Below are 26,300 nucleotides of genomic sequence, written 5' to 3' on the forward strand. Positions count from 1 at the left end.
AGTTTTTAAAAGCATGAAATATGCTTTCATTTTTCTTTTAGTGTTAGCGGTGGAACAAATTCTTTCACCTATACTTGACCACAATGTTAATTATGTGGCAAGATTGGTCATTTTGCTTGAAATTGTTTTCCCAGGTTTGATAATTTTTTTTCCTTACTTAAAGTCAAAATTCTAACCCCTATACATATTCTCCACAATCAAGAGCAAATCCTTCTCTTCACTCATCTTCTGGTCCCTCTACTCCACCCCTACCATCTTCATCATTCCACAATCCACAAGCATACTATGTTGTTCCCTCGTCGGTTTGTAATGCTGTCTGACATGCTTCCAATTATATAACTTTAAATTCTACAAATCTTTTTTCTAGCACTGACTACAGTGGACCTCGATTCAAATATAAAAATCTTTTGTATTGGTCATTATTCTTTTTAAATAAATGAATTTTGTTAGATAGAGAATAACTTTTATAAATAATGTGAACAATGAGCTTTAGAATTGACCCAATAAATTAAAAAAACACTCTATTTTCAAATTATCTCTTAAACTCTAACAGTAGAATAACTATCCGCATATCTAGGGAATTGAATATCCCACATATCTATTATTCACATTGTTTAATATTCTCATTGTCTATCTATACTTTTTCTAAATAATAAAACATCAAATCAATATTTTTGTTTATGAAATTTAATTCATTCTCCTGAAATTACTAAAATTCTAATTAGTGTTGCCGAATTCGACTAGATTTTTTTAAAGGTGGATCCTCTAATGAAGATTTTATAATTGTTTTTATGTGAAAATTCTTTTTTTTATCCTTAAATGATAAATTGTAAGATTAGATTTTGATATGTTGTGAAAGTGTTGTTTTTATTTAAAATGTAGACAAATAAATAAATAACACTTTTATACAAAACATCTTTATAAAAATATATTTTTAGCATCTTTCTTTGAGTATTTTTTTTTTTAATTCCATGCACATTCATGCTTTGTAAAATGCAGTCACTCTAGGGAAACGCTTTTACAAAGATTAAGATAAAATGAAATTTACCGGTTTTATGACGTTGCTGCTCTTTAGAACATTTCTCTTCCCATTAGTTCTACTGTATATTCAGTTTTTTGTATTCTTTTCAATTGTGGCATCATAAATTGGGACATACTGTCCAGCATGTACTCAATTCTTGTAACATTCACTTCTCTAATTTACTATTACTGAGTTGTCTTCATATGTGAGCAATGATTGTTCATGGTTTGTCATATCTATAAATGTTTGCGGAAGAGAATAAAAGAACTCAGAACAATTGAGTTCTTGAAGAATTCTTAACTTCCAAGATATCTGATGAAAGAGAATTGAGATTTATGAATTGACAGTAATAGAACTGTGAAAACTGTATTGAATATTGTGTTTCAAACTGAACTGCTTATACATGTATTTATTGTGAGCAATTGCAACTAACTATCGCCACATCATTGAGATGGGACTGGCTATACTTTCCACTGCAATAATGCCATTGATTTATTAGGATGAAATCTTTTTTTACCTCAGCCAAACTCATTAATAGATTATCCTCTCGTGTCTTGGACGGACAATAAATCATCATATAAAATTTGAGGGGCCTTTGGCGGTTCTTGCTATCCTCACCCAAAATCCAACAAGCAGCACACGGGGTGTCTTTATTGAGTACGCTCTTAATAAAAGGCTATAAATGTCTTGCTCCTTCTGGTTCATTCGGTAGAAGTGATTTTATGGTAAAGAAATTAAAGATAAAGTACATCTACTATCCATAGTGTAAACCCAAATTATAGCTGAGAATATAATATTTTATAAAAATGTTATTTGTACATCAACATCAACATCAGCTATTAATGTACTTGTATATAAATACATATGTGATTTGATTTATTTTTAACATATATTTTATAGTAGTAACTGATTTTGGTATACAGATAACATTATTTCATATTTTATTAGCCTATAAATATATATAAAGCCAATTTAATGTGGTATGTGTTGACGTGTCTGTATTATTGCATGCACCTGCCTGATTCCATTCTTAATGTGATTGACATCTTGATTATTATTGACCGCAAGTTAAACAAAAATGAAAGCTAAATCAGAGAAAAATATATAAAAGGCCTCAATTCAGCAATAAATAAACATTATGTATGTATTCGAGTTGGAGGTATGTTCAAGCTTCAAGCACATAAGTAGGAGTTGCTGGCTTTATTAATTCTCATATAGCATCGGTAACAAAAAAAAATTAAGCAGCAGAACCTATATGCCAAAGATAATAGAGTGATCTTACCCGTTAAATTAAAGAAAAATTAACACTTAAATAGATGAATAGTGAAAGAAGATAATTTCACCGTAAAATAAGAATTAGTCAGAAACAATCAAATTTTTAACATAGTAAGGAAAAAAAATTACAATTTAAAAATTCGATATATATAATTGTAATCACTAAATTTAGTCATCAAAATTAGTTATTAGTGTAATAAAATATATATTAAAATATAAATATACATTAAAAATAAATTAAATTATATTTATATTTATACACAAATATAATAATAATTAATTTTAATGTACAAATAATATTTTTGATATAATTGTGTATATTAAATATTAGTTTTAATTTTTAAATTAATTAATTATATAAGAAGCCAATCAATTTTTTAAGATAGGGTTCGAATTTTATTTTATCCAGGTAATAACATATTAGTTAACAATAAATTCTTAAATAGAATGTAAATTTATAATAAATTAGTACTTAATTTATTAAAATGAAAAATATTGTGTTAAAAAAATAGGAGAAAAGAACAAATAGAGCTTTGACTTTTTGGCTCATAGACACTTAAATTTTTAACTTTTTCAAAATCTAGACACATCGATTTTTTGATTCTGTTAGACTAAAAAAAAGTCAAACATGGTTTTTTTATTCTGACAGTGACCCATATATAGATGCACACATGGAAAAATTTTAAAATAGGACAAATTAGACCCAGAAATCAATATGTTCAAGTTTTCAAAAAGTTAGAGACTTAAATATATTTTTAAATCTTCCAAAACTTAAATATCAGCGATCCAAAAGATTAAAGACCTATTTATCTTTCTCTAAAAAATAATTCTTTTGTGATGAAATTTATTATTTAAACTAATCAGCAATAATATTAATTGTGGGTAGCTACTTGACAATATAATAGGAGGCTTGTATTTCTATATAAAGTCCTAGAAGGCTGAGTGCTCTACTTCCCTCTTCCCATGCATCTCTGATCTCGTATTAATTTGTTCCTACTTCATATTAGTTGTTTCCTTTTTAGTTAAGAGATGGCACTAACTGGTAAGCTTAGCACTGAAATAGCAATCCACTCACCTGCTTCAAAGTTCTTCGACCTCGTGACAAAGAAAATGCACCATGTTCAAAACATTTGTGAAAGAGTGCATGCTGGCAAGCTGCATGAAGGTGATGACTGGCACAGCGTCGGTGGTTCGGTCAAACACTGGACTTATGTCATAGGTAATAACGTACTCCATGTTATTATATTTTACGAAATGGATAATTAATATCGTTGTAGATAGGTATACAAGATAAAAGTAATTTGTTGTATAGTCTATAGAATCTGAGAAAATTGAGGTGATCTCAAAGCTATAAGGTGAATAGTTTGTCCTTTTTTTAATTTGGATTAATTAATCATTCTTCTTCATTCTTTCTTTCTTTTTTTATTTTGCATTTATTGATCTTGATTTTCATGCAACAAATTTATAATTAGTTAACTTTAACTATTTTTTTAAATTCTATTTGTTAGAATATAATTAAGATCAATTAGAATCAATTCTAACACTATTAATTTATATTTTTTAAAGAACTTAGAATTTATAGTTTATAATTTAAAATTTAGAATAACAAATTTATGATTTAAAATTTAAAATTAAAAAAATAATTTTCAAAAATTTAGTTTATGTTATATCGAAAAAAATAAAATTTTTAACATTATTTTTTTCTTAATTCTTTGGTTTTCAGAAATATGTTTTTGATCCAAAAAATATATGAGTCACTTTAGTTTTCCTCTAATTTCTTAGTTGGTATTGATGGCTATTTTTTAAAATATTAAGGTTTTTTTTTCTCTTTATTGCTTAGATTTCGTGTTGAATGGATTTAGTTATAATTATAATTATAATTACAAAAGAATTAACAAACTTTTTAATATGTTAATACTTATGATGCATGGACATTGACACGGACACGAGACGCGACACGATACGGGACACGCCGACACACGAATTTTAAAATCTTATAAGACTCAGAAATATATATATAGATAAAATATATTTTTTAGATAAATCGTAATGATATTTTAATATTTTAATGATATTAAAATATAAATTAATTTTTTAATTATTTTTAAAGTCTTATTTTAATTATATAAAGTATTTAAAATATTTTTTTACTTTAATAAATAATAATATACACTATTTCTAAATTTATTTCAAAAATACATGTTAAGAATAATGTTGGATATGCTGATACGTGACGGTATTTAAGTGTGTTTAAGTATGTCTGGCGAAATTTTTTTATTTTTAATTAAAACACGGTTATATATGATAGACACACGTTTCGAATGAGTGTCGATGAGTGTTATATTCGAAATGTGTTCAACACACATACATAACAATTTAGCAAAATATCCGTGTTTCATAGGTTAATAATTATAATAAGCATAAAAATTTAGAAGAAGGTAGGACCGAAATCAAAGCAAACATTCTTAGGATCTCACTAATTTTATTCTCATATTTCATCTAAAAATGTACATATTTTCTATTTTCTAAAAAAAGCTTGTAGTAACTTAAAAAAAAATGTGCAAATCGTTGAAAAAGATGTGATAAGTGATAACTTGAAAAAAAAAATTTGAAAGAATGCTACATGACTAATATAATTTAGAGTAAAGTATCGTTTTTATCCCCAACGTTTGGGGTAAGTTCTAAAATTGTCCCTAACGTTTCAATCGTCCTATTTAAGTCTCTAACGTTTCAAAATTAATTCAATGTTGTCCTGCCGTTAGGGATCCGTTAACAGAATTGACGGCGGGACAAAATTGAAACGATTTTAAAACGTTAAGGACTTAAATAGGACAAAAACGTTAGAGACAAAAACGATACATAAAAATAAATTTTAATTTAATTTTATCTTTCAATAATATTAATTTTTTACTGTACATAGTATTTAATTATTTTTTAATTACATCTAAATAAATTACACTTAATCACATTATTTTCATTTTAAATAAATTTATTTTTTTATAATTTTAAATAATTTTGATACATTAGAGACAAAAAGTATAATTTATATTTTATTTTATATATATATATATATATATATATATTATTTTTTCTTTTCTATAAGTTTATATACTAGTCATTCTACAAACATTTTATGATAACTAAAAATCTTTAAGAGTAAAATTATAAAAAAAATTAATTTATTTAAAATGAAAGTAATATGATTAAGTGTAATTTACTTATATATGATTAAAAAATAATTGAATACTATGTATAGTAAAAAATTGATATTATTGAAGGATAAAATTAAAATTTATTTCTATGTATCATTTTTGTCCTCAACGTTCGTTTTCGTCCTATTTAAGTCCCCAACATTTCAAAATCGTCTCAATTTTGTCTCACCGTCAATTCTGTTAATGGATCCCTAATGGCAGGACAACATTGAGTCAGTTTTGAAACGTTAGAGACTTAAATAGAATGATTGAAATGTTAGGGACAACTTTGGGACTTACCCCAAACGTTGGAGACAAAAACGATACTTTACTCTATAATTTATGATTTTATGTGAATATTTAACCGACAAAGATATTTTTTTTAAATATTAAATACGAAATTTGAGACTTTAAATCCTAGCTGTATAAAAATAAAGTTTAATAACTCAAAATATTATAAACAATTAGTTAATATTGATAAAAAGTGTTAGTTTTTATTATTTTTCAAAAAAATAAAACGTTCTAAAATAAATGATAATTTATATATAAAAAGAAGAAAAAACAAAAGAGCACAATAATAATAATGTTAATGTTGCCAAATGAAGAAGATGAACTGAAAAGGGGAAAAACGTTAAAAGAAAAGACCACGAGCGAGAAAATGCACGGGTTTAAAAAATGTAAGGATAAAATTTGGGTGAACATACAAATAGCCTTTTTTTTTAATATTTTATAGACATTAAAATCAAAATGACTTATTTATCAAGAGTATAATTATATTTAAATGTGTTGATGTTTTACATTGACAGACGGTAAAGTAACTACATCCAAAGAGACTATTGAAAGCATTGATGAGAAGAACAAAATAGTCATATTCAAACTCTTTGATGGAGATATCGATCAACGCTACAAGGCCTTTAAGGTTATTTTTCAAGTGATTGAGAACAATAATAATGGAAGTGGTTCGGCTAAATGGATCGTTGAATATGAGAAGGTCAATGATGATGTTGAAGCTCCATATGGCTACATGGAATACTTTGACAAATTTACTAAAGACATCGATGCTCATCTTCTCGAGGCATAAGCTACAACAATTAATAATAATAACAATAAAAAAGTTGTTTGGGCATAAAGTTAATAAAGTGTGTGCTTATCTTATTAATATAATCTGGGTTGTGAACTTGTCGCGAAGAATAATATAAATGATTTGCATTGTCTGTTATCCTTCGTTTGAATGGATTATTAATTGAATTGAAGTTCTGTTTCGTTTTATTTTTATTTGACTTCGACACAGAATGTCGATTAAGTTTGTATTACTAATCGTAATTTAGGTTAATCGTAATTTAGGAGTAGATACAACTCCTTTAAAAAAAGAGCTCAATCCAAAACTTATCGACTTTAATGTCGAAATAAATTTTGCAGTAAGTGCATGTTTGGGCGCCATTATTTTGTTAAAAAAAGATCTTTTTTTATTTTTTAACGTGTTTGGCAAATTTTTAGTAGTAAAAGTAAAAGCACTAGTAAAATCAAAAAAAGATCTTTTTTGAGAAGCTGTAATTTACATCTTTTTTTAAAAGATCTTTTTTCCTTAAAAAAAAGATGTTTTTCGTGTAATAAATGAACAAAAAAGTACTTTTATATTGTTATACCCAAACATAATTGATAGATAAAAAGACCTTTTTACATGAGATATCCAAACATAAAATTACTTTTACTTCTCTATAAGATCTTTTAAAAAAAGATAACTCGAAAAAATATCTTTTCTCAAAAGCTCACCCAAACAAGCCCTAAGTGGAAAAATAATCTGACTTTTGTAGTATTAATAGTAAAGTTAGATAAACAAATGTTTAACATGAACAAAGATGAAAGTAAAATCAAAATAGACTTAAAATAAAATTAAGAATCGAAAATAAAATCAAAATAGACTTGAAATAAAACTAAGAATCGAAAAGAAGAAATGGAAAATGAATAAACACTAGAAAGTAAAATGAAGAACAAAGCTAGAAATAGAAACAAAGAACTAATTAGAAAGAAAATGCTTAAATAAAAAAAATAAGAAACAAAAATGAATCGACCTCTAACACTCACATATACTTGCACTCTATAATCTTCTGTTGTATTAGTATAACTGAAAATTTTGTAGAATTTGTCATTTGTGGTGTTGAATGAAAGTCTCTATTTTAGTTATTTGATTCTAGTATTTATAAAGAAAAACCTTTAGTTCATGAGAGCTCTTTAGTAATTACATATGATCAAGGTTCAGAAAATCGAATCGGTTATCAAACTGCTCTAGTCATTGGTTTATTGGTTTATTGATTTAACCGGTCCAACCGGTGGTTCAACCGGAAAAATCGTTTTAGAATAGAATAATAAATAAATTATAAATAAACACCCTAAAATATAATTATAAGTTAATATAAATCTTAAAATATCTTCGAAATTTAAAACACTACATAAAATATTATCAACCAAATACATATGATCTTATCAAAATCCAAACTCAAAAGTTAAATAGTAATAAAAGCATATCTTTGACAAAGCACAAACCTTTAGAACAATACACCAAGAAATTGATTAACGTTCTTTGTCTTTGATCTGTCCAACCATCAGCCATGAGGGTACATCCAGTTTCCTTCCATGCACTCCTATAACTATCAACTAGCATTTTACTTTCTCTTTTAAGATCAGCCAACAAATGAACCCTTAACTTATCATAAGAAGGCCCCTTGTAACCAGGTCCAATACCAGCAACACCATCCAACATATCTTGGAAAAATGGCGACATCACAGCATTAAACGGAATTTTACAATCCAAAAGCCATCGAGCAAACCGTTTATCAACCTCGTGTATTGCCTCTTTGTTTTGCAAAACACTTTTAATACTTGGTTGAGCTCCTGGAGTTGTTCTTGGTGCAAACATAGGATGAATGACTGGCTTTTTTCTTTGGATCGCCTCCAACTCCTTGCTGACTCGAAGTACGTTGCTGTTCCTGTTCTTCTTGAGCTATTTCCTCATCAATCGCATCCTCTACCTCATCACCACCCTCTTCACCAAAACTTACTTTTCTTTTCTTTTTGTTGGTCTGAATTTCTTTCAACAAACTTTCCATCTGTTTTTCCACATCATATGGAACTTTAGGACATTTTTTCACATTTCCAGTAATCTTTGCTAGATGTTTCTTCATCCTGTGAATTCCACCTCCATTGAAAACTTGTAGACAAAATAAACATTGATATTGTGGTTTTCCATTCACCATTTGTAAAGCAACATATTTCCAAGCTAAATCTGTTTTTTCTCATAGGTTAGAAGAACCTTCTGACTGACTATCGTTAGCACTACGGGAATTAGGATTAGCAGCATCATCATTCGAAATAGGAGGATCGACAAGCATGTTATTATTCACAGAAGCATTGTTATCAGCAGTTGCTTCTTGATTAATACTATTTTCCATAACTAAAATTAATAACACCCACAACACAATGAAATTAAAAACAGCCACAACACAATGAAAATTAACAATGAAAATTAACAATGAAAATTAACAGCATGAAAATTAACCATGTTCTTAACCTAAAGCAGGAGCCAAACACAATGAAAATTAACAGCATGTTCTTAACCACAATACAAGAGACAAGCCCATATCTGCCTACAGCATTCAGCCATTCAATACAAGGCAATTCTGCCTACAGCATTAAGCCATTCAACACAACTCAATTCTGCCTACAACATTTAGCCATTCAAGTATTCAACACAACACAATTCTGCCTAGAGCATTCAACCATTCAACAATATTGCAAAACAGAAAATGGAATCAGAACATTCAGCCATTCTAACAAATTAACAAATACAAAGCATTCAGCCATTCAACAAATTAACAAATACAAAGCAGCAAAACACAAAAACATCAACATTAGGCGTTCTGGAATCAGAACCATACATTCTAACATAGAAGATGAAACAGAGGAGTCACTCACCTGGGTGCTGACAAAGCGAAGACCAGCGAAGACGAAGCGAGAGGCCAGCGAAGACGAAGCGAGAGGCCAGCGAAGACGAAGCGGCGGTGCTGAGGACCAGGCGATGGCGGTGGCGCTGACGACCTAAGGACCGCGGGGATGATGGAGGGCTACTGGGCTGGGAATGCTTCAGAGGGCTAGGGTTCAGTGGTTCAGCGTTCACGTGTGGAGTGAGACTGAGATGAATGAACGTGGGAAGAGACCAGGCGACGGCGGTGGTGCTGACGACCTGAGAACCCCGGCGACGGCGGTGGCTACTGGGCTGGGATTTGGGAATGCTAGGGTTCACCGTTAGTGAGAGACTGAGATGAATGAATGGGGGAAGAAGGGGGTTGGTTCTCGAGTGGTAACCGGGTCGGGTTTCATTTTTTATTTTTTTAAATGATTAAAAACGGCGTCGTTTTACTGTTTTAAAAGAACCGGCCGGTCACCGGTCCGGCCCAACCAGCCAATTTTTAGCCGGTTCACAGGTTTCTTTGCGGTTTTCTCTCCAACGGTTATTAGAGGAGGACCTGACCGCTTGCATCGCCGATTGACGGTTAAACCGATCGAACCGGCCGGTCCGGTCTGGTTTTTAGAACCTTGCATATGATCACCACTACAAAAAATGAGGTTTAAAATGGCATTTATATTACGGTGGTTCTTTAAAACCGACGTAATATGCAAGTATTATGGCATTTTATGATGCTGCCATAATTAATTTGAATAAAATGCCAATTTTTGGTAATTTTGGCGGTTAAAACTGCCATTATCAGAGCACATTGTTAAAAAAAAGGCCCAAACGAAGGAAAACCGAAAAGCAAGGAAAACCCAAATATCTTAAATTGAATGTGTTCCCCCAACAAGGAAAACCCTAACACGCGTTGTCACCACCGTCAAATCCAAAAACGACGATCTATGCTATGCTCCGGCAACGTTCTGCACCAGCGACTGCTCCGGCGACGATTTTCTCGGCATTCTCCTCCGACGAGATTGTGTGCTGTGAACTGAAACGCAGTCTCCAGCGACGATCTCCTCTGGCGGCGCGTTCTCCTCCTTCAGCGAGCTTTTATGATTTGGATTTGATATGAAGATTCCGTTCATCTCATCGCCGTCATTAATCTCTGCGCCATCGCAAGCAACACCGTTTTCAATCTGGCTCATCTCCTCGCCGTGGCAAGCAACGCCGTTGTTGCTGCCTTCAGCAAGCTTCTATAGTTTGGTTTCGCGATCTCTATCACTTCTAATAGGTAACTCTTCGTTCTTTTAGATCTACTTCATGCTCTAGTAGGAAGAAACAAAGAATGCTGGTTCTGTTTTTATTATTGTGTTTTTAACTTTCATTGATCTTTTGTGATGTTGTTGTTGTTAGTTTGTTACTGCTGTATTTTCTGTTGTGTTGTTATTTTTTTGCTTCTAATTTTATTTAGTCTAATATGTTCTATTGAACTGATTAATCTGCGTCATTTGTCCGAAATTAGTACAAAACATGGCTTGCGTGTATTTTCTGATGTAAGTGTTTGAATGATGGTTAAATGCAATAATGAAGAGACACAAAGCACTGCTAATCTGTTCCATGAATGTTGTGTTAATGTTTGAATGATGTAAGTGTGTATTTTGGCTTTCAATTTTTAATTTTCTTGCTGATGCAGAGGTATATAAAAGATCATAAAGGTGTTTGAACAATTTTTCTTCTGGATTGGAGGCTTTTGCCCCTCAGAAATTCTAAAGGTGATGCTTACTATCTAGTTAAATAAAAGATGTTGAGAAAGCTTCCTCATTGTGAATGAGAGCACCAGTTTTGCATGTAAATGGTGATATGATGCATTATTAATAATTAAAAAAAAATCGTTTTGATTGCAAATTCCGGTCCCTAGGATTGAAACCATGACAGAGCAACAAAGGTCAGACATAAGCAACCTTGGAAAATCTTGTCAGCAAGCAGAAGATGCTCTTTCACAAGGCATGGACAAACTTCAACAAATGGTTTTAGAATCTGTAGCAGCAGGACAACTTGAAGAACAAACTAACACTCCAAACATGTCTACTGCAATGGAGAGATTGGCAGGTCTAGTGAGCTTTGTGAACCAAGTAAGAAATTTACTTCACTTTCTTGAATGAAAAGCCGTTAGTTATATTCAATTTAACTTTCACTGGTTTATTATTTTACCGCTGTGCCAGTGACAGCAATGATTGAACATAATTCTGCAATAAAGAATAACCCAATTTGATTTCAACAAATTTGTTTTAGAAGTGATGAAACTAGGAAACAATATAGTGTTGTTCCAACTCATGTTACTTAAAGGAAAAGAAAATAAACAAAAGAAGGAAATGAAACATCTTCATTCACTAACTTGAAGATTGAGCACTAGAAAATTGAAGGAAGCTTTACTATGTTTGAAACTTGACAAGATTGTCATTTATATGTTCATACCTTACAAAGGCGCCATGATGCTTCAGTCCCTCAAACCCGTGAAGCAGTTCAGCCACCACGTTTGCTCCTTCACCATCTACAGCCACGACATGTCTTGCCAGATCGAGACTCACCACTACTGCTCCCGCCTCAACCAAGACTTCCTCCAGTGCGCTGTCTATGACTCCGACGACGCCAACGCCCGCCTTCTCGGTCTAATTACTCCCTCACTTCCCATGCATCATGCATGCATGTTTCTTTTTGTTATTTAATCTAACTCGTTCACTCCATATGAATGCGTGCCAGGTGTGGAGTACATCATTTCTGATAGGATCTTTGAAGATCTGCCTGACGAGGAGAAGATGCTTTGGCACTCTCATGCTTATGAGGTTTTTCACTTTCATTCTCTATTTTTATTTTGTTTCCCTATGTCATAAATATTTTATCTTAGACTGATTTGGATAGTGCAGGTCAAGTTGGGTCTATTAATAAGCCCAAGAGTTCCAGAGATGATTGCCATGCCTGAGCTTGAAAACCTTGCTAAATCCTATGGAAAATTCTTGTGTACTTGGCAGGCTGACAGAGATTAACAATCTTTGTGTTATTATATTGTAGGAGTTCAATTAAGCTTAGTTTTGTGTGTTATTATTGGTGCAGGAGATAGGGTTCCACTGGGTGCACCAACACTAATGATGTCACCACAAGGGGTGAAGCCTGGGGTGGTGAGGCCAGATCTGGTGCATCAGAGGGATGCAAAGTATCATGTTTCCTCAGACAACTATAAGACCTTAGTTAAGCGCGTTGCACTTTCAAATATTACGGTGCTAAACATTTAATTTATATGTATTTCTTACACATGATAATGCTTTCTCTGTTTCCATGTTAGATATATCTTAAGTACAAGACACCAACACATTTTGTTCTGATTTTGAATACTGGACATATCACACAATTAACCTAAATAGATGATGATTCTTTGGTGCTTATTATTATAACTACTGCATGTTCATCATTCTGAAATTTTGAAATTCAAAACTAGCTTAGCTCCCAATGTGAATCCAGCAAGGACATGATTTCTTTGTTTTCTTTATATAGAGTAATCATGAAAAGAAAATTGTTCATTGTGAGGGGAACATATATTGAACTTATAAGAGGTTCCTCTGTTAATTGATAAGCTAATTGATTCAAGTGTTTGTGTCTTCAAAAATTGACTTATAAAAAAGGCTATTTTGGTATTTGTTAGTTCAAGCTAAGGACCCACCTGTGTAATATTTTCATGTTCTTGTTATGCTTTGGTATTTTATGGAGCTGATGAAAGTGCCAAGAGTGGAGGCAAAATTAAGAGTGTTCTCTCTCAAGATTCAGTTTGGGACTCAGGTTTGCTAATTCTCAAGGTGTTTTGTCTGCATTTGTTTTCAATTTGGTTTTTCTTGTTTCACTTCACTTTATTTTTTTCCACTTGTCACCAATGATATCTGCTTGGAAAAGATCCTCTTCCCTATCTTCTGGGGCCTCATGACTATCAGGTACACCCTCCTACCGTATTATGTATGTTATGATTGATGGTACTTCAATGTTACTTATCTATCTATGTTGATGTGATCAGCACATTTGGGAGCTTAGAGAGCACAACAGAATGGCTTGAAGTTGTTTTCAACATTATTGTATTAACTAGTGGCCTTCTTCTTGTCACTATGTTGATTGGAAACATTAAGGTATGTACTTTACTTTGCGTAACAAATTAGTTATTTTTCTTTAATATTTATACAAACTGAATTAACCATTGTTGATATTACTGGATGGAAATTGACAGGGGAATTTCCAAACTGGTTGTTGGTAAACAACACAAAAATGATTGACTTTTCTGCAACTTCCTCCCAAGACAAGTCATCAGTTTCAAATGCATCACAAGACAAGTCAGCAGCTGCAAACTATCTCTTTACTTTGCGTTTGTTGTAAATCTTGAAAAATTTGTGATAAAATTTTAATGGCAGTCATGTTATCTTTTTAGGTTGGATTGGCAATGTCACCACTTAGCAATAATTCACTTTTCTTGGACTATTCTCGCAATCGATTGCCCATGTTTTTCCAGCGAGGTCTGAGTGTCTCTCTTTCTACTGATGATCCTTTGCAAATTCATTTGACAAAAGAGCCCTTGCTTGAGGAATATAGCATCGCAACAAAGGTTTGCTTAGTATGTTATCTTGAAAATAATTATTGCATATATAAAAGGATAGATGAATGGTGAAGAGATACAGAAGTGAGTTTGAGAGGTAGTTGTATGAGTAGACTTTTATTTTCTTATCCTAATCAGGATAGATATATAATTAAGCACACGGAGTTGGGAAACAAACAACAATGGTGATTGGTGAAATTGATTGTTTATGGTAATGTATGTGTGTTGGGCCCACGCATGTAGCAATATGTAGCCCTTGATATATATGGCTTTGGAAGCTTTAAAACCAACAGGTAATATGTAGTTTTAGAAGTGCATCCACTAGACTTCATTAATGGAAGATATTGAAAGCACCCTACGCTTGTTTTCAATTCTTTGTAACTCATTTTCAGCCTATCATGCTCTGCAGCTTTGAGCAGTTTTGCATTAGTTTCTTTGTAACTCAGCAATGCAGCAAAAACTATCCAACGGTGTGTACGAACCTATCAAGCTCGACAACATTATCTTTTATTGCGGACGAATACCATATTCGTGCAGTCTGCGTGCAGAGGTGAGGTTTTTTACAAGTTAAATAGCTAAACCTTTTTTTATGATAGGTGCAATATCCTATGGTTAAGCAGTAATATATATATGTTAATAAGCGTGACACATTGTGCAGCAAACCTTGCATGCAAACTTTATCAGAACATGTGTAGGAAAGCAGCTGCAATAAAAATTCAGAAGCATGCTCGCAGATATGAAGCTAGGAAATCATATAGGAAACTCCACGCATCAGTTCTTACCTTACAAACAGCTTTAAGGGCAGTGGCATCCCATAAAGAGTTCAAGTATAGAAAACAGACTAAAGCCTCAATCATTATTCAGGTATGATTTGAGTTGGACTATTGTAATATCTATCAGGATCGGCTACAAGCACGATCAGTTTTCAAAATCTCTTTCCAAATAGCTTTTAAATATTACAAATGCAGATGGAGGGAGAAGATGGCCAAAAGAGAACTCAGGAAACTGAAGATGGTAAATTTCTCTAGCTATGATTATGTATTAAGAATAATTAGTTGTGAATTTTGTAGTTTTAGTGAAACTGGAGAGGCTCTTACTTGGAGGAATAACCAACAAAAAGGGAAATAAAAAGAAAAAATAAAGCAAGCAATGCCAATTGTCTATACAGGGCATGCAATATTTAATATGAGAAATTAAAACTTAAAGATACATTTGAGTATACATAATATTATGCCTTTAAAAGAGGGAGTCTCAAATTTTTTTCTTTTTCTCTATTTTCGTTGTAGGAATTGGATCAGGAGAGTGAGATTCCATCACCAAAAGAGTTAGGAAGTAGGTCTTCTGGAGCAAGCAACAAGGAAGCATGACCTTGCTTGATATGTTAAGACGTATATTAAGGATTATATGTTAAGACGTATTATTGAAAAATGTTACTTTGACCTTTGTTTTTGGATTATGATATTTCAATTATGACTTGGATTATGACTTTTGGATCATGTATGAATTAAAAATCATCTTATGATGTTTGATTTATGGCTATGCCTTTTGGTTATTACGAGATTTTTAAGTGAGTTTCGAAAAAATCACTTTAAATTGGTGGTTTCAATCTTATTTTAAAAAGCATAAAATTGTCATCATAATTAGGTACAAACGGCAGTTAGAAACCCCCATTTAAATGAAAACGACACCATTATACGCTGGTAGAAGTGGCGGTTAAAAACTGCCATTTTAAATGAAATTGATGCCATTATATTTTGATAAAAACGGCGGTTAGAAACTGCCATTTTAAACACAAAAGATGCCATTAAAACCTGGTAAAAACGGCGGTTAGAAACCGCCATTTTAAACACAAAAGATGCCATTATAACCTGGTAAAAAATGGCGGTTATAATGGTAAAAACAGCGATTTCTAACCGCTATTATAAACAGAAGTGATGTCACAACATCCTGGTAAAAACAACGGCTGTTCAAAAACTGCCATTTTAACCCTAAAAAAACTGCTGTTTTATCCACAGGTAATTGTGGTGGTTTTTTGAAAATCGCCGTAATAACCAGAATGGCACCCAGAATAACGGCGTTTTTTGGAGGCGCCATTTTCGGTAATAATGGCGGTTCTAAGCGCCGTAATTTCCAAAAATAACCGCCGTTTTAACCCACGTTCTTTCTATTCTTTCCCTTCAAGGTCATATCCCCATATTCTGCTCTAATCTTGTGAGTCAAGTAATACATCCCACATTTCTAGAAGTTACAGATTAGGATCATATTTGATTTTAAACACACTACCAAAAAGTCGTCGGATACTGTCGAATTTACTGGTAGATTTACTAAAAAAATCCGCCGATAACCTGTTTACCATAGAATTTAACAGCGGAATAAATTCGACAGTATAAACTTCGCCGGTAACTGTTTACTGGCAGATTTTTTGTCCGTCGCTAATTACCGGTAGATTTAGCGGCAGAAATAAACTTTTAATTGATGAAATTCTAGAGCTTGTTACCGTCTGATTTTTTTCGGTAAATCCGACGGTAAACTTAAAATTGTTTGAAAATTCAACAAATATTTAAATTTAATAATTTCTAAACTTAAAAAATTTAAAATTTTACAATTTCTTATAATAATTTATTTATAATTTTTTGTTAAAAATTTACAAATAAGTTCAAATAACTAGGAAGTTCATGTACTCATGTATGTTATAGCTAGTTAGTACATTAGAAAACAAACCTCCATGGTAAATAATACAAAAGCATTTTATCTTGGGACAAAACTTCCAAAATTTTGTGTCCATCTAAAAACTAAACAATGGAAACAACCACAGAACACGACTCTTTTACAGTTTTTTAAGTGTCAAACTAAACATGATGCAATTTCCACCAACTCATTCACATCCTATAAATCAACTCCAAAATCAATATCATAAGTTCACAACAATAAGGAAATCACTAGGGAAAGTAAGTTACTAAACTATAAACTACTAAAAGAACTTCAATAAAAATAGGGGGTTTAGCAAGCATTACAGACCAACTTCTTTGTTCTTGACCTTCTTGCTCTTTGGTTTTAAAGAGTAGCATCTGCAACCTCACGTATAGATCACTCAATCCATTAGGATCCGTTGGTGGCAACTTCCTTACCTCAATCACACAAACCACAAGCTTAATTGTGCAGCAAAAAAACTCAAAAGGGTACCTCAATTTTTGAGCTAAAAATGTGAACGTTTTTCAATTACAGAGCACCCTAGAATAAAAAAATAGCAGAAAAATCATCATAAATAACTCATAATGATAGCATAAATAACTCAGAATCAGAAAAATTCTACATAAGCTACGAAAGTCTCCATAGAAAATAAATATAATAAAATCAGAAGATCAAAACAATTAGATAATCATGAGTTAACAGTTCAACCAAGGTCATATTCATGTAAACTAATGATACTGATTCTTCAAGGATTAAAACATGGCACGTTTCATTTAATTACCTTAATGTTGGATTTTTTCTCTAAATCTGACGGTGATGATCGCGCCAATTATTCTTTTTTCTCCAATTATTACCGGCGAATTTACCATCAAAAAATCAAATCTGACGGTAACTTTTTTATCCGACGAATTTTTTGCCAAATTCGTTGGTAAATCTGCCACTAATTACCGACTGTAAATCTGACGGTAAAACCGATGGTATTAAGCATTTTTCTTGTAGTGACACATGTTAATTATGATCTTTTATGTTAGAATTTTTATTCTAATTGTGGTCCAATTTGTTAATAGAGAAATTAGTTTGGGTGGTGTTGTAATTATTAATTAATTATATTGGCAGTTGGTCTGTTCTTTGATAGAAAGAACACGACTGTTCATCAATTTTATAAAGTTTGGGTCCTCAATTCTGATTACACAATAACAAACAAACACACTTTGATTCCATCTGAGTTTGTGATTCAAGAATTGGAAGTTTCCAAATTAAATCAAAGAATTTATTGGCAATGGCTGGAGGTACGTAAATTATTGATTTTATAAAATATCTAACATGTGGTATCAGAGCCAAATTGTCTCTGCATTGCTATTTCAAAATTTAATTACTGTGTATTATTTTGATAAATTATTTTCAAAGAAGAATGTATAGTATGAATTTTGAAATAAGTAAGAAAAACCATTGAAATTAAAGTTGACGTACCATACGAAGAGGGAATAATAAATAATATTCCCAGAAGGAATCTTCTAAATTTGTGTCTGTGTATTATTTTGATAAATTGTTTTCAAAGAAGAATGTATAGTATGAATTTTGAAATAAGTAAGAAAAACCATTGAAATTAAAGTTGACGTACCATAAGAAGAGGGAATAATAAATATTATTCCCAGAAGGAATCTTCTAAATTTGTGTCGTAGTTGTTCTTCATAATAGTATAATTTTTCTTGATTCCCATAAGTTTTCTTATTCTTGAATATAAAAAAAAGGAGAGAAGAAGAAAAGGAAGACGGTGAAAGAGAGAAGACAGAAAGAACTTGTTTCAATGGATGGATTTTATTTGTTATATAACATTGAATGCTTGCTACTTTTATGTTGAAGTTGTTGGGCTTCAAAATTTAAATTTGTTATAAAAATTCAAATTTTGGTTGGAGTTAAGTTTGAACTTGGATCTTCTAAATATTGGCAAAATAATTGTCCACTAGATCATTTTCACTTTTGATATTAATCATGTTATTGAATTTATTTATTTAATGATTATATTTGCACGCAATATAAATTCTTCCGCTGCATATCATATTGTGATTAATATATGATTTATTGAAGAGTAGCCACAGCATCCTTGATAATAATATATTTAAAGAAATCACATAAATATTAATATGATATATTTGTAATTGTTGTGAATTATATAATAAACTTATCCACATGAATTTATTATGTTATTCACATATAATTAGATTGAAATAGAAAATATTTCTTACTTCTTAATTAGCCTATTGGTATTAAGAAGTAGTATTTTATTTTCTAGTTTCAATACTTTAGTTAATATAGTGAATATTATGTGTGTTAAAATCTTTGTCTTGGCATTATAATGACACTATAATTCATATTTATTTTGATATGACTTGCATTGGCATGTATTATCATATATTATGGATTTTGACGTGCCTATTTAAAGTTGAGTAATGTTATCATGATTTATTATTTGCAGCAGTAATGATATCTGAAACTGTATCTGAAGTTCATTTGTTAAGTGGTGACAACTATAAAGAATGGAAAGATAAGATTCTCTTTCACTTAGGGTGTGCAGACCTTGACTATGCTCTTCGTAGAGAAGAGCCTCCGACACCTACTGATGCTAGTTCTCCAGCCGAGGTAGCATTATACGAACGGTGGGAGAAATCCAACCGTTTAAGTATGATGTTCATTAAGTCTCGTATTTCAGCTAGTATCTGAGGTTCAATTCTTGATTGTAGGAATGTCAAGGATTATATGAAGGCTATTGATGAACGTTTTTAGTCTTCTAGTAAGGCACTTGTAAATACCCTAATGGCACAATTGTCATCTATGAGGCTTACCGGCGTAAGAGGTGTGCGTGAACACATCATGAGGTTGAGAGACATTGCAGCACAACTGAAAACTTTAGAGGTTGAGATCTCTGACTCATTTCTGGTGCATCTTATTCTGAATTCTCTTCCTGCCCAGTACAGACCATTTAAGATTTCTTATAACACACATAAAGAAAAATGGTCAATTAACGAATTACTAGTGATGTGTGTGCAAGAGGAAGGAAGGCTAATTCAGGAATATGGTGAAAGTGCACTATTAGTGACAAATGAGGGTGGTAAAAAGCAAGCTCATAAGAAGAAAGGAAAGGTTATTGTATCCCATCCTATGAAGAAAGAAGGTGCACGGTGTTTCTTTTGTAAAAAGAAAGGACACATGAAGAAGGAGTGCCCAAAATTTAAAGTTTGACTTGAAAAGAAAGGTACTAACCTTTGTGATCTTATTCCTTCAGTGTGTTTTGAATCTAATTTTGTTGAAATATGTCATGACACTTGGTGGATTGATTATGGTGCTGAAATTCATATTTCAAATACCATGCAGGGTTTCATAAGGAAAAGAAAACCGATAGGAAGTGAACTGAGCATCTATATGGGCAATCGGATGCGTTCACGTGTGGTAGCTGTTGGAACATTTAGGATTTTATTAAGTATTGGTTGTATTTTAGATTTAGAAAAAACCTTTTATATTCCAGATTTTTCTAAAAATTTGATTTCTTTATCTAAGTTTGTAAAACAAGGATTATGTATAAATTTTTATGATGATTCTGTTGACATTATTAAAAATTCTAATATTGTTGGACGTGGTACTTTAATTGGTGATTTATTTAAAGTCCATTTAGCTAATAATGTTCCATCTGGTCTTATGGTTATGCATGGTAATGGTATGAATGAAAAATCCTCCATGTTGTGGCACCGAAGATTGGGATACATCTCTATTGAGAGAATGAAGAAATTAGTAAGTGATGGGGTTCTTGAACCTCTAGACTTTACTAATTTTGATACTTGTGTAGATTGCATTAAGGGAAAGCAAACCAAAAAGTCTCAAAAAGGTGCTAAGAGGAGTTCTGACATATTAGAAATAATTCACACTGACATATGTTGTCTTGACATGTCGTTAAGTGGTCAGAAATACTTCATCTCCTTTATTGATGATTATTCACGATATATGTATCTCTATATGCTTCATAATAAATATGAGGCATTGGACGCTTTTAAAGTTTATAAAGTTGAAGTAGAGAAACAATGCGAAAAGCAAATTTAGATCGTGAGATCAGATAGAGGTGGAGAATTCTACGGGAGATATACTGGAAGTGGACAAGCATCTGGTCTATTTGCAAAGTATCTTCAAGAGCATGGTATTGTGGCACAATACACCATGCCTGGCACACCAGATTAAAATGGTGTAGCTGAAAGAAGAAATAGGACTTTGCTGGATATGGTGAGGAGTATGCTTAGCAACTCCAATCTTCCTTTATCCTTGTGAAGTGAAGCCCTTAAGACAGCTGCGTATATATTAAATAGAATTCCAACAAAGGCAGTTTCTAAAATGCCATTTGAGCTGTGGAAAGGTTGGAAACTTAGTTTGAATCATATACGCATTTGGGGTTGTCCTGCTGAAGTTCGGGTTTATCATCCACAAGAAAGGTAGTTGGACCCAAGGACGATAAGTGCCTATTTTATCGGCTATGCAGAAAAGTCTAAGGGTTACATATTTTATTGTCCCTCCCATTCAAGTAAAATAGTTGAATCTAGAAATGCAAGGTTTTTAGAGCATGATATGGAAAGTGGGAGAAATCATCCTCTTAAAGTTGTTGAGAATGATAATGTTTGTCAAACCTCTCCATGTACAAGAGTGATTGTTCAATACAATGCCCATACAGATAGGGTCAATGTAGAACAACCTATTACTAATGTTCCACATCATGAAGATAATATTCAAGTAGATCATATGGTGGAGGATCAAACTCTTTATAATGAAAATGTTGTTCAAGAACATATTGCTCAAGAGCAACTTCAAGAAGAGGGAGAACCTATTATGCCACCACCTTTACAAAAGGTTGATGATGCAACATTAAGAAGATCAACAAGAATAAGAAAGTCTGCAATTTCTAGTGACTATGTAGTGTATCTTGCTAAGTCTGACTATGATGTTTGTGATGAAAATGACCTAACGACATTTTCACAAGCAATGGAAAGTCGTAATTCCAATTTCTAGCTAGATGCTATGAAGGATGAAATGAATTCTATGGCGGATAACCAAGTTTGGGATCTTGTAGAATTGCCTGATGGAGAAAAGGCCATTGGATGTAAATGAGTCTTTAAGACCAAGAAAGATTCATCAGGAAATATTGAGCGCTACAAGGCTCGACTTGTTACTAAAGGATTTACTCAAGGGGAAGGAGTTGACTACAGGGAAACCTTTTCTCCTATTTCAAAGAAAGACTCTTTCCGCATCATTATGGCATTGGTAGCACACTTTGACATGGAATTGCATCAAATGGATGTTAAAACGGCCTTCCTTAATGGAGATTTAGAAGAAGAGGTCTATATGAGACAACTCGAAGGGTTTATCTCAAGTGCTGGTAAGGAGTTAGTTGCAAACTTAAGAGAGCAATGTATGGTCTTAAGCAGGCTTCCCGACAGTGGTATTTGAAGTTTCACAATGTGATTTCTTCATTTGGGTTCATTAAGAATATTTCTGATCAATGTATATATCACAAGGTTAGTGGGAGCAAGATCATATTTCTCATCTTATATGTAGATGATATTTTGCTTGCAACAAATGATTTAGGGTTGTTACATGAAGTGAAACAATTTCTCTCTAAACATTTTGATATGAATGATATGGGTGATGCATCTTATGTCATTAGCATAAAGATTCATAGAGATAAACATAAAGGAATTTTAGGTTTATCTCAAGAAGCCTATATTAATAAAGTTCTTGAGAGGTTTAAAATGCAAAATTGTTCACCAAGTGTTGCACCTATTGTGAAAGGTGACAAATTCTGCTTAGATCAATGTCCCAAAAATGAACTTGAAAAGAAACAGATGCAAAATATTCCTTATGCTTCAGCTGTTGGAAGCCTAATATATGCTCAGGTCTGTACAAGACCTGACATTGCTTTTGCTGTTAGCATGTTAGGAAGATATCAAAGTAATCCAGGAATTATCCATTGGAGAGCTACAAAGAAGGTCTTAAGGTACCTTCAAGGGACCAAGGATTTCATGCTTACATATAGACGAACTGACAATTTGGAAATTGTTGGATACTCAGATTCAGACTTGGTGGGATGTGTTGATTCTAGGAAGTCAACGTCAGGATACATCTTTATGCTTGCTGATGGAGCAGTATCTTGGAAGAGTGCAAAACAATCACTTGTAGCCACTTCTACCATGGAAGCCGAGTTTATTGCTTGTTTTGAGGCTACATCACAAGGTGTTTGGTTAAGAATTTCATCTCTAGGCTTAAAATTATGGATTGTATCTCTAGGCCATTGAGAATATATTGTGACAATTCAGCTGTTGTATTTATGGCTAAGAATAATAGAAGTAGTAGTCGAAGTAAGCACATCGATATTAAGTACTTAGCCATTAAAGACCGAGTTAGGTCTAATGATGTACAGATAGAGCATATTAGTACTAAACAGATGATAGCTGATCCTTTGACAAAAGGCATGCTACCAGGATTGTTTAAGGATCATGTTACTAGTATGGGTTTATGTTCTGTAACGTCACTTATATGACTTATGTTATATCATATGACATATTTGGATATGAAATTCTTATTATTATTTGTTTCTCATTTGGTTAGTATATATGCGCATACATGATTGAGAATGACAAATAAAATTCAGTGAAGGACCTAGAATAAGCATTGGGCTTATTCCTACAGAAATATCACATAAAGAGTTTATTCAATTAGGAGATGTTGCATTGTAATACATAGAAGGTAATACTCGATTAATGAGAACCTACCGCTATGATTCGTGTAATTTGTCTTAATTGTTTAAGCATAGTATGTAATTACAAACTATACGTAACAAATGTTGGACCAAGTGGGAGAATGTTAGAATTTTTATTCTAATTGTGGTCCAATTTGTTAATAGAGAAATTAGTTTGGGTGGTATTGTAATTATTAATTAATTATATTGGCAGTTGGTCTGTTCTTTGATGGAAAGAACACGACTGTTCATCAACTTTATAAAGTTTGGGTCCCCAATTCTGATTACACAATAACAAACAAACACACTTTGATTCCATCTGAGTTTGTGATTCAAGAATTGGAAGTTTCCAAATTAAATCAAAGAATTTATTGACAATGGCTAGAGGTACGTAAATTATTAATTTTATAAAATATCTAACATTTTATACATCCCTTCGACTATCATATTTTTTGCATTATCTAAATTCTGCCAAGTGCTTTTCACCTTTTCAGCTCCCACCATTTGCATCCTTTTGTCAGCATCTTATTTTCCGTCGACCTATTATAGTTTGTGTTAAGAGATGGTGGTACCAAAATAGACTGTCGAAATTGATAGTCACGCTTTTTAATCGAATTCTATTATACTAACAACTTAGATATGTGTATGCATGTTATTGCATTGCTGATATTATTTCTTAACTTTTTGATTGCATTTAGGTATGGGTATGTGGAAAAAGTATGTAATTCGAAAATATTTAGGAGATAATAAAATAATTTTAAAGTAGTTTAAATATTTTTTATTGTGTTTATTGATTATTACGGAAATAATAAATAGATAATTTTAGATGTAATTATAAATATTTTATATATATAAAATTATAAATATTAAATTAAATAAAATAACTTTGTATTATGATTTTCATAATGTTACTCTTGATATTATTACACATAAAAGTTGGATATTCTCACATGCATGCATGCTTTCAATTTTGGGGAAAAAATTATTAAATTTATCCATAAATGTTTAGAACATTAACAAAATTACCTATGAAAAAAAAAATTAAAACTAACTTTCTATCCATAAAAGATGAACTTTGTATGACAAAAATAACCAAACTAAAAAAACTTACTCTAAATTCCAAAATTACCCTCGTTGTCTTCGTCACCACCACAACCACCAAACATCATCCCAAAACCTGCATCCACTTCTCTCTTCCTTTTTCTTTTTCTTTTTCTTTCTTACAGTTTTTCTTCAAAATCAGAATTAGGATTTTTAGAAAAATCCTTTTTTTCCATCTTCACTCACTCAAGACTCAAGAGAGTTGTTTTTTTAAACGGAGCTACTTACAAGCTCTGCAGCAACTTTTCCAAACTCAACTTCCCCAACCTCTGTCACCATGGCTCTTTCGTCGGCGATGACTTTGGTGAGTACAAGCCGCTTCACTCCTTTTTTGACGCAAAGCTTCAAGAAAGTGTCTTTACTGATTCTTGAGTTACGGTATTCCTTATTTATTTCATTGCCATCTGTGAAACCCAACAACAAAAAAGAGAACCGCAATAATATCGATGGAGAAAGTTAGCGGTAGCGCCATAACTCTCAAGAACTTCCATGGAGGTTCTATTCCTTTTGATCTACTCCTTTTCACTCCCTTCCTGAATCTATTCTTTCTCCCTTTTTTTTTCTTTATTTTTTTCAAATTTCTATTCTTTTGTCAAATGAATACTCTTTTTTTTGTTTCTGTGCCAATCATTCATCTCACCATTCAAGATCTATGCTCTTCATTTAATATTTAATTAGGACGAAGAGAATGTAGGTTTTGAGATTATGATTGGTAATTCTCGTGATGATGATGATAACAAGGATAGTTTGAAAATTTAGAATAGTTTAATAAAGTTGGGTATTTTTGTCATATGAAGTTCTTTTTTATGGATAGAAAGTTAATTTTATTTTTTTTAGATAATTTTGTCAGTGTTCTAAACATTTATAGGTAAAAATGGTAGTTTTTCTTTAAAAAAAATTGAGTAATTCTCCGTATGCAAGTGATTTTCAATACAAGTCATACAAATCATTTATATTCATGCCGTTCCACGTTTTTTTTGTGCCTCTTTTTCTTCTTCTTCTTTCTCCGTGCTTCCTCTTCTCTTCTTCTTCTTCTTCTTCTTCTTCTTCTTCTTCTTCTTCTTCTTCTTCTTCTTCTTCTTCTTCTTCTTCTTCTTCTTCTTCGTGTCTCTTTTTCTTCTTTTTTGTAATTTTTCTCTCTCGTTATCATCGTCATCAACACCACATCTTCCTCCCTCTTTTTTTTTTTTTTATTGAAATTTCTTCTCCTCTTTTCGTTTTCTCTTTCTCCTTCATCAAAATCACCAGAAAAAATGAAGAAACATTATTCAAGGTACTGTTTTACTGTTCTTCTAAATTTTTTTTAGATTGTCTCTGTCATATGCCTCATCCTTAACCAGCAAAACATTAAAAGATTTCAAGAATAAATATACTGTCTCCTCTTATATTGGGTGTATTTCTTAAATTCTTTGGGTGTATTTCTGTAATCCTTTGGGTGTATTTATGTAATCGTTTGGTTTATTTCTGTAACTGTTTGGGTGTATTTCTGTAATCCTTTGGATGTATTTCTGTAATCGTTTGGGTGTATTTTTGTAATCGTTCGGGTGTATTTCTAAAGTTCCATAATCTTCAAAACAATTTCAAAGCTTGATTTCAGAAACCATGAAAATCGAAAAAAGCAGAAGGAGATCGAAGGCAAAGAAAGAATTCTTTTCCATACAAATCATACA

General features: G+C 32.0%; 1 protein-coding gene and 2 pseudogenes across 1 annotated transcript; all 3 read left to right on the forward strand.

Annotated features, from left to right (window-relative positions):
- The first annotated feature begins 3,246 nt into the window (after positions 1–3,246).
- On the forward strand, positions 3,247–6,749 carry LOC107612265 (MLP-like protein 43). The gene is made up of 2 exons (XM_016314058.3): positions 3,247–3,515; positions 6,294–6,749. Exons 1-2 carry the CDS (start codon positions 3,326–3,328, stop codon positions 6,566–6,568), a joined length of 465 nt encoding a protein of 154 aa, XP_016169544.1. The 5' UTR covers positions 3,247–3,325; the 3' UTR covers positions 6,569–6,749.
- Positions 6,750–11,364: 4,615 nt separating this feature from the next.
- LOC148549729 (oil body-associated protein 2B-like) lies at positions 11,365–12,726 on the forward strand (annotated as a pseudogene).
- A 6,611-nt stretch (positions 12,727–19,337) lies between these two features.
- On the forward strand, positions 19,338–20,849 carry LOC148549730 (uncharacterized; annotated as a pseudogene).
- The last annotated feature ends 5,451 nt before the right edge of the window (positions 20,850–26,300 follow it).

The sequence above is a fragment of the Arachis ipaensis genome, chromosome B8 (genome assembly GCF_059453495.1).
Source record: "Arachis ipaensis isolate K30076 ecotype BB chromosome B8, ASM5945349v1, whole genome shotgun sequence".
Classification (NCBI taxonomy): domain Eukaryota; kingdom Viridiplantae; phylum Streptophyta; class Magnoliopsida; order Fabales; family Fabaceae; genus Arachis; species Arachis ipaensis.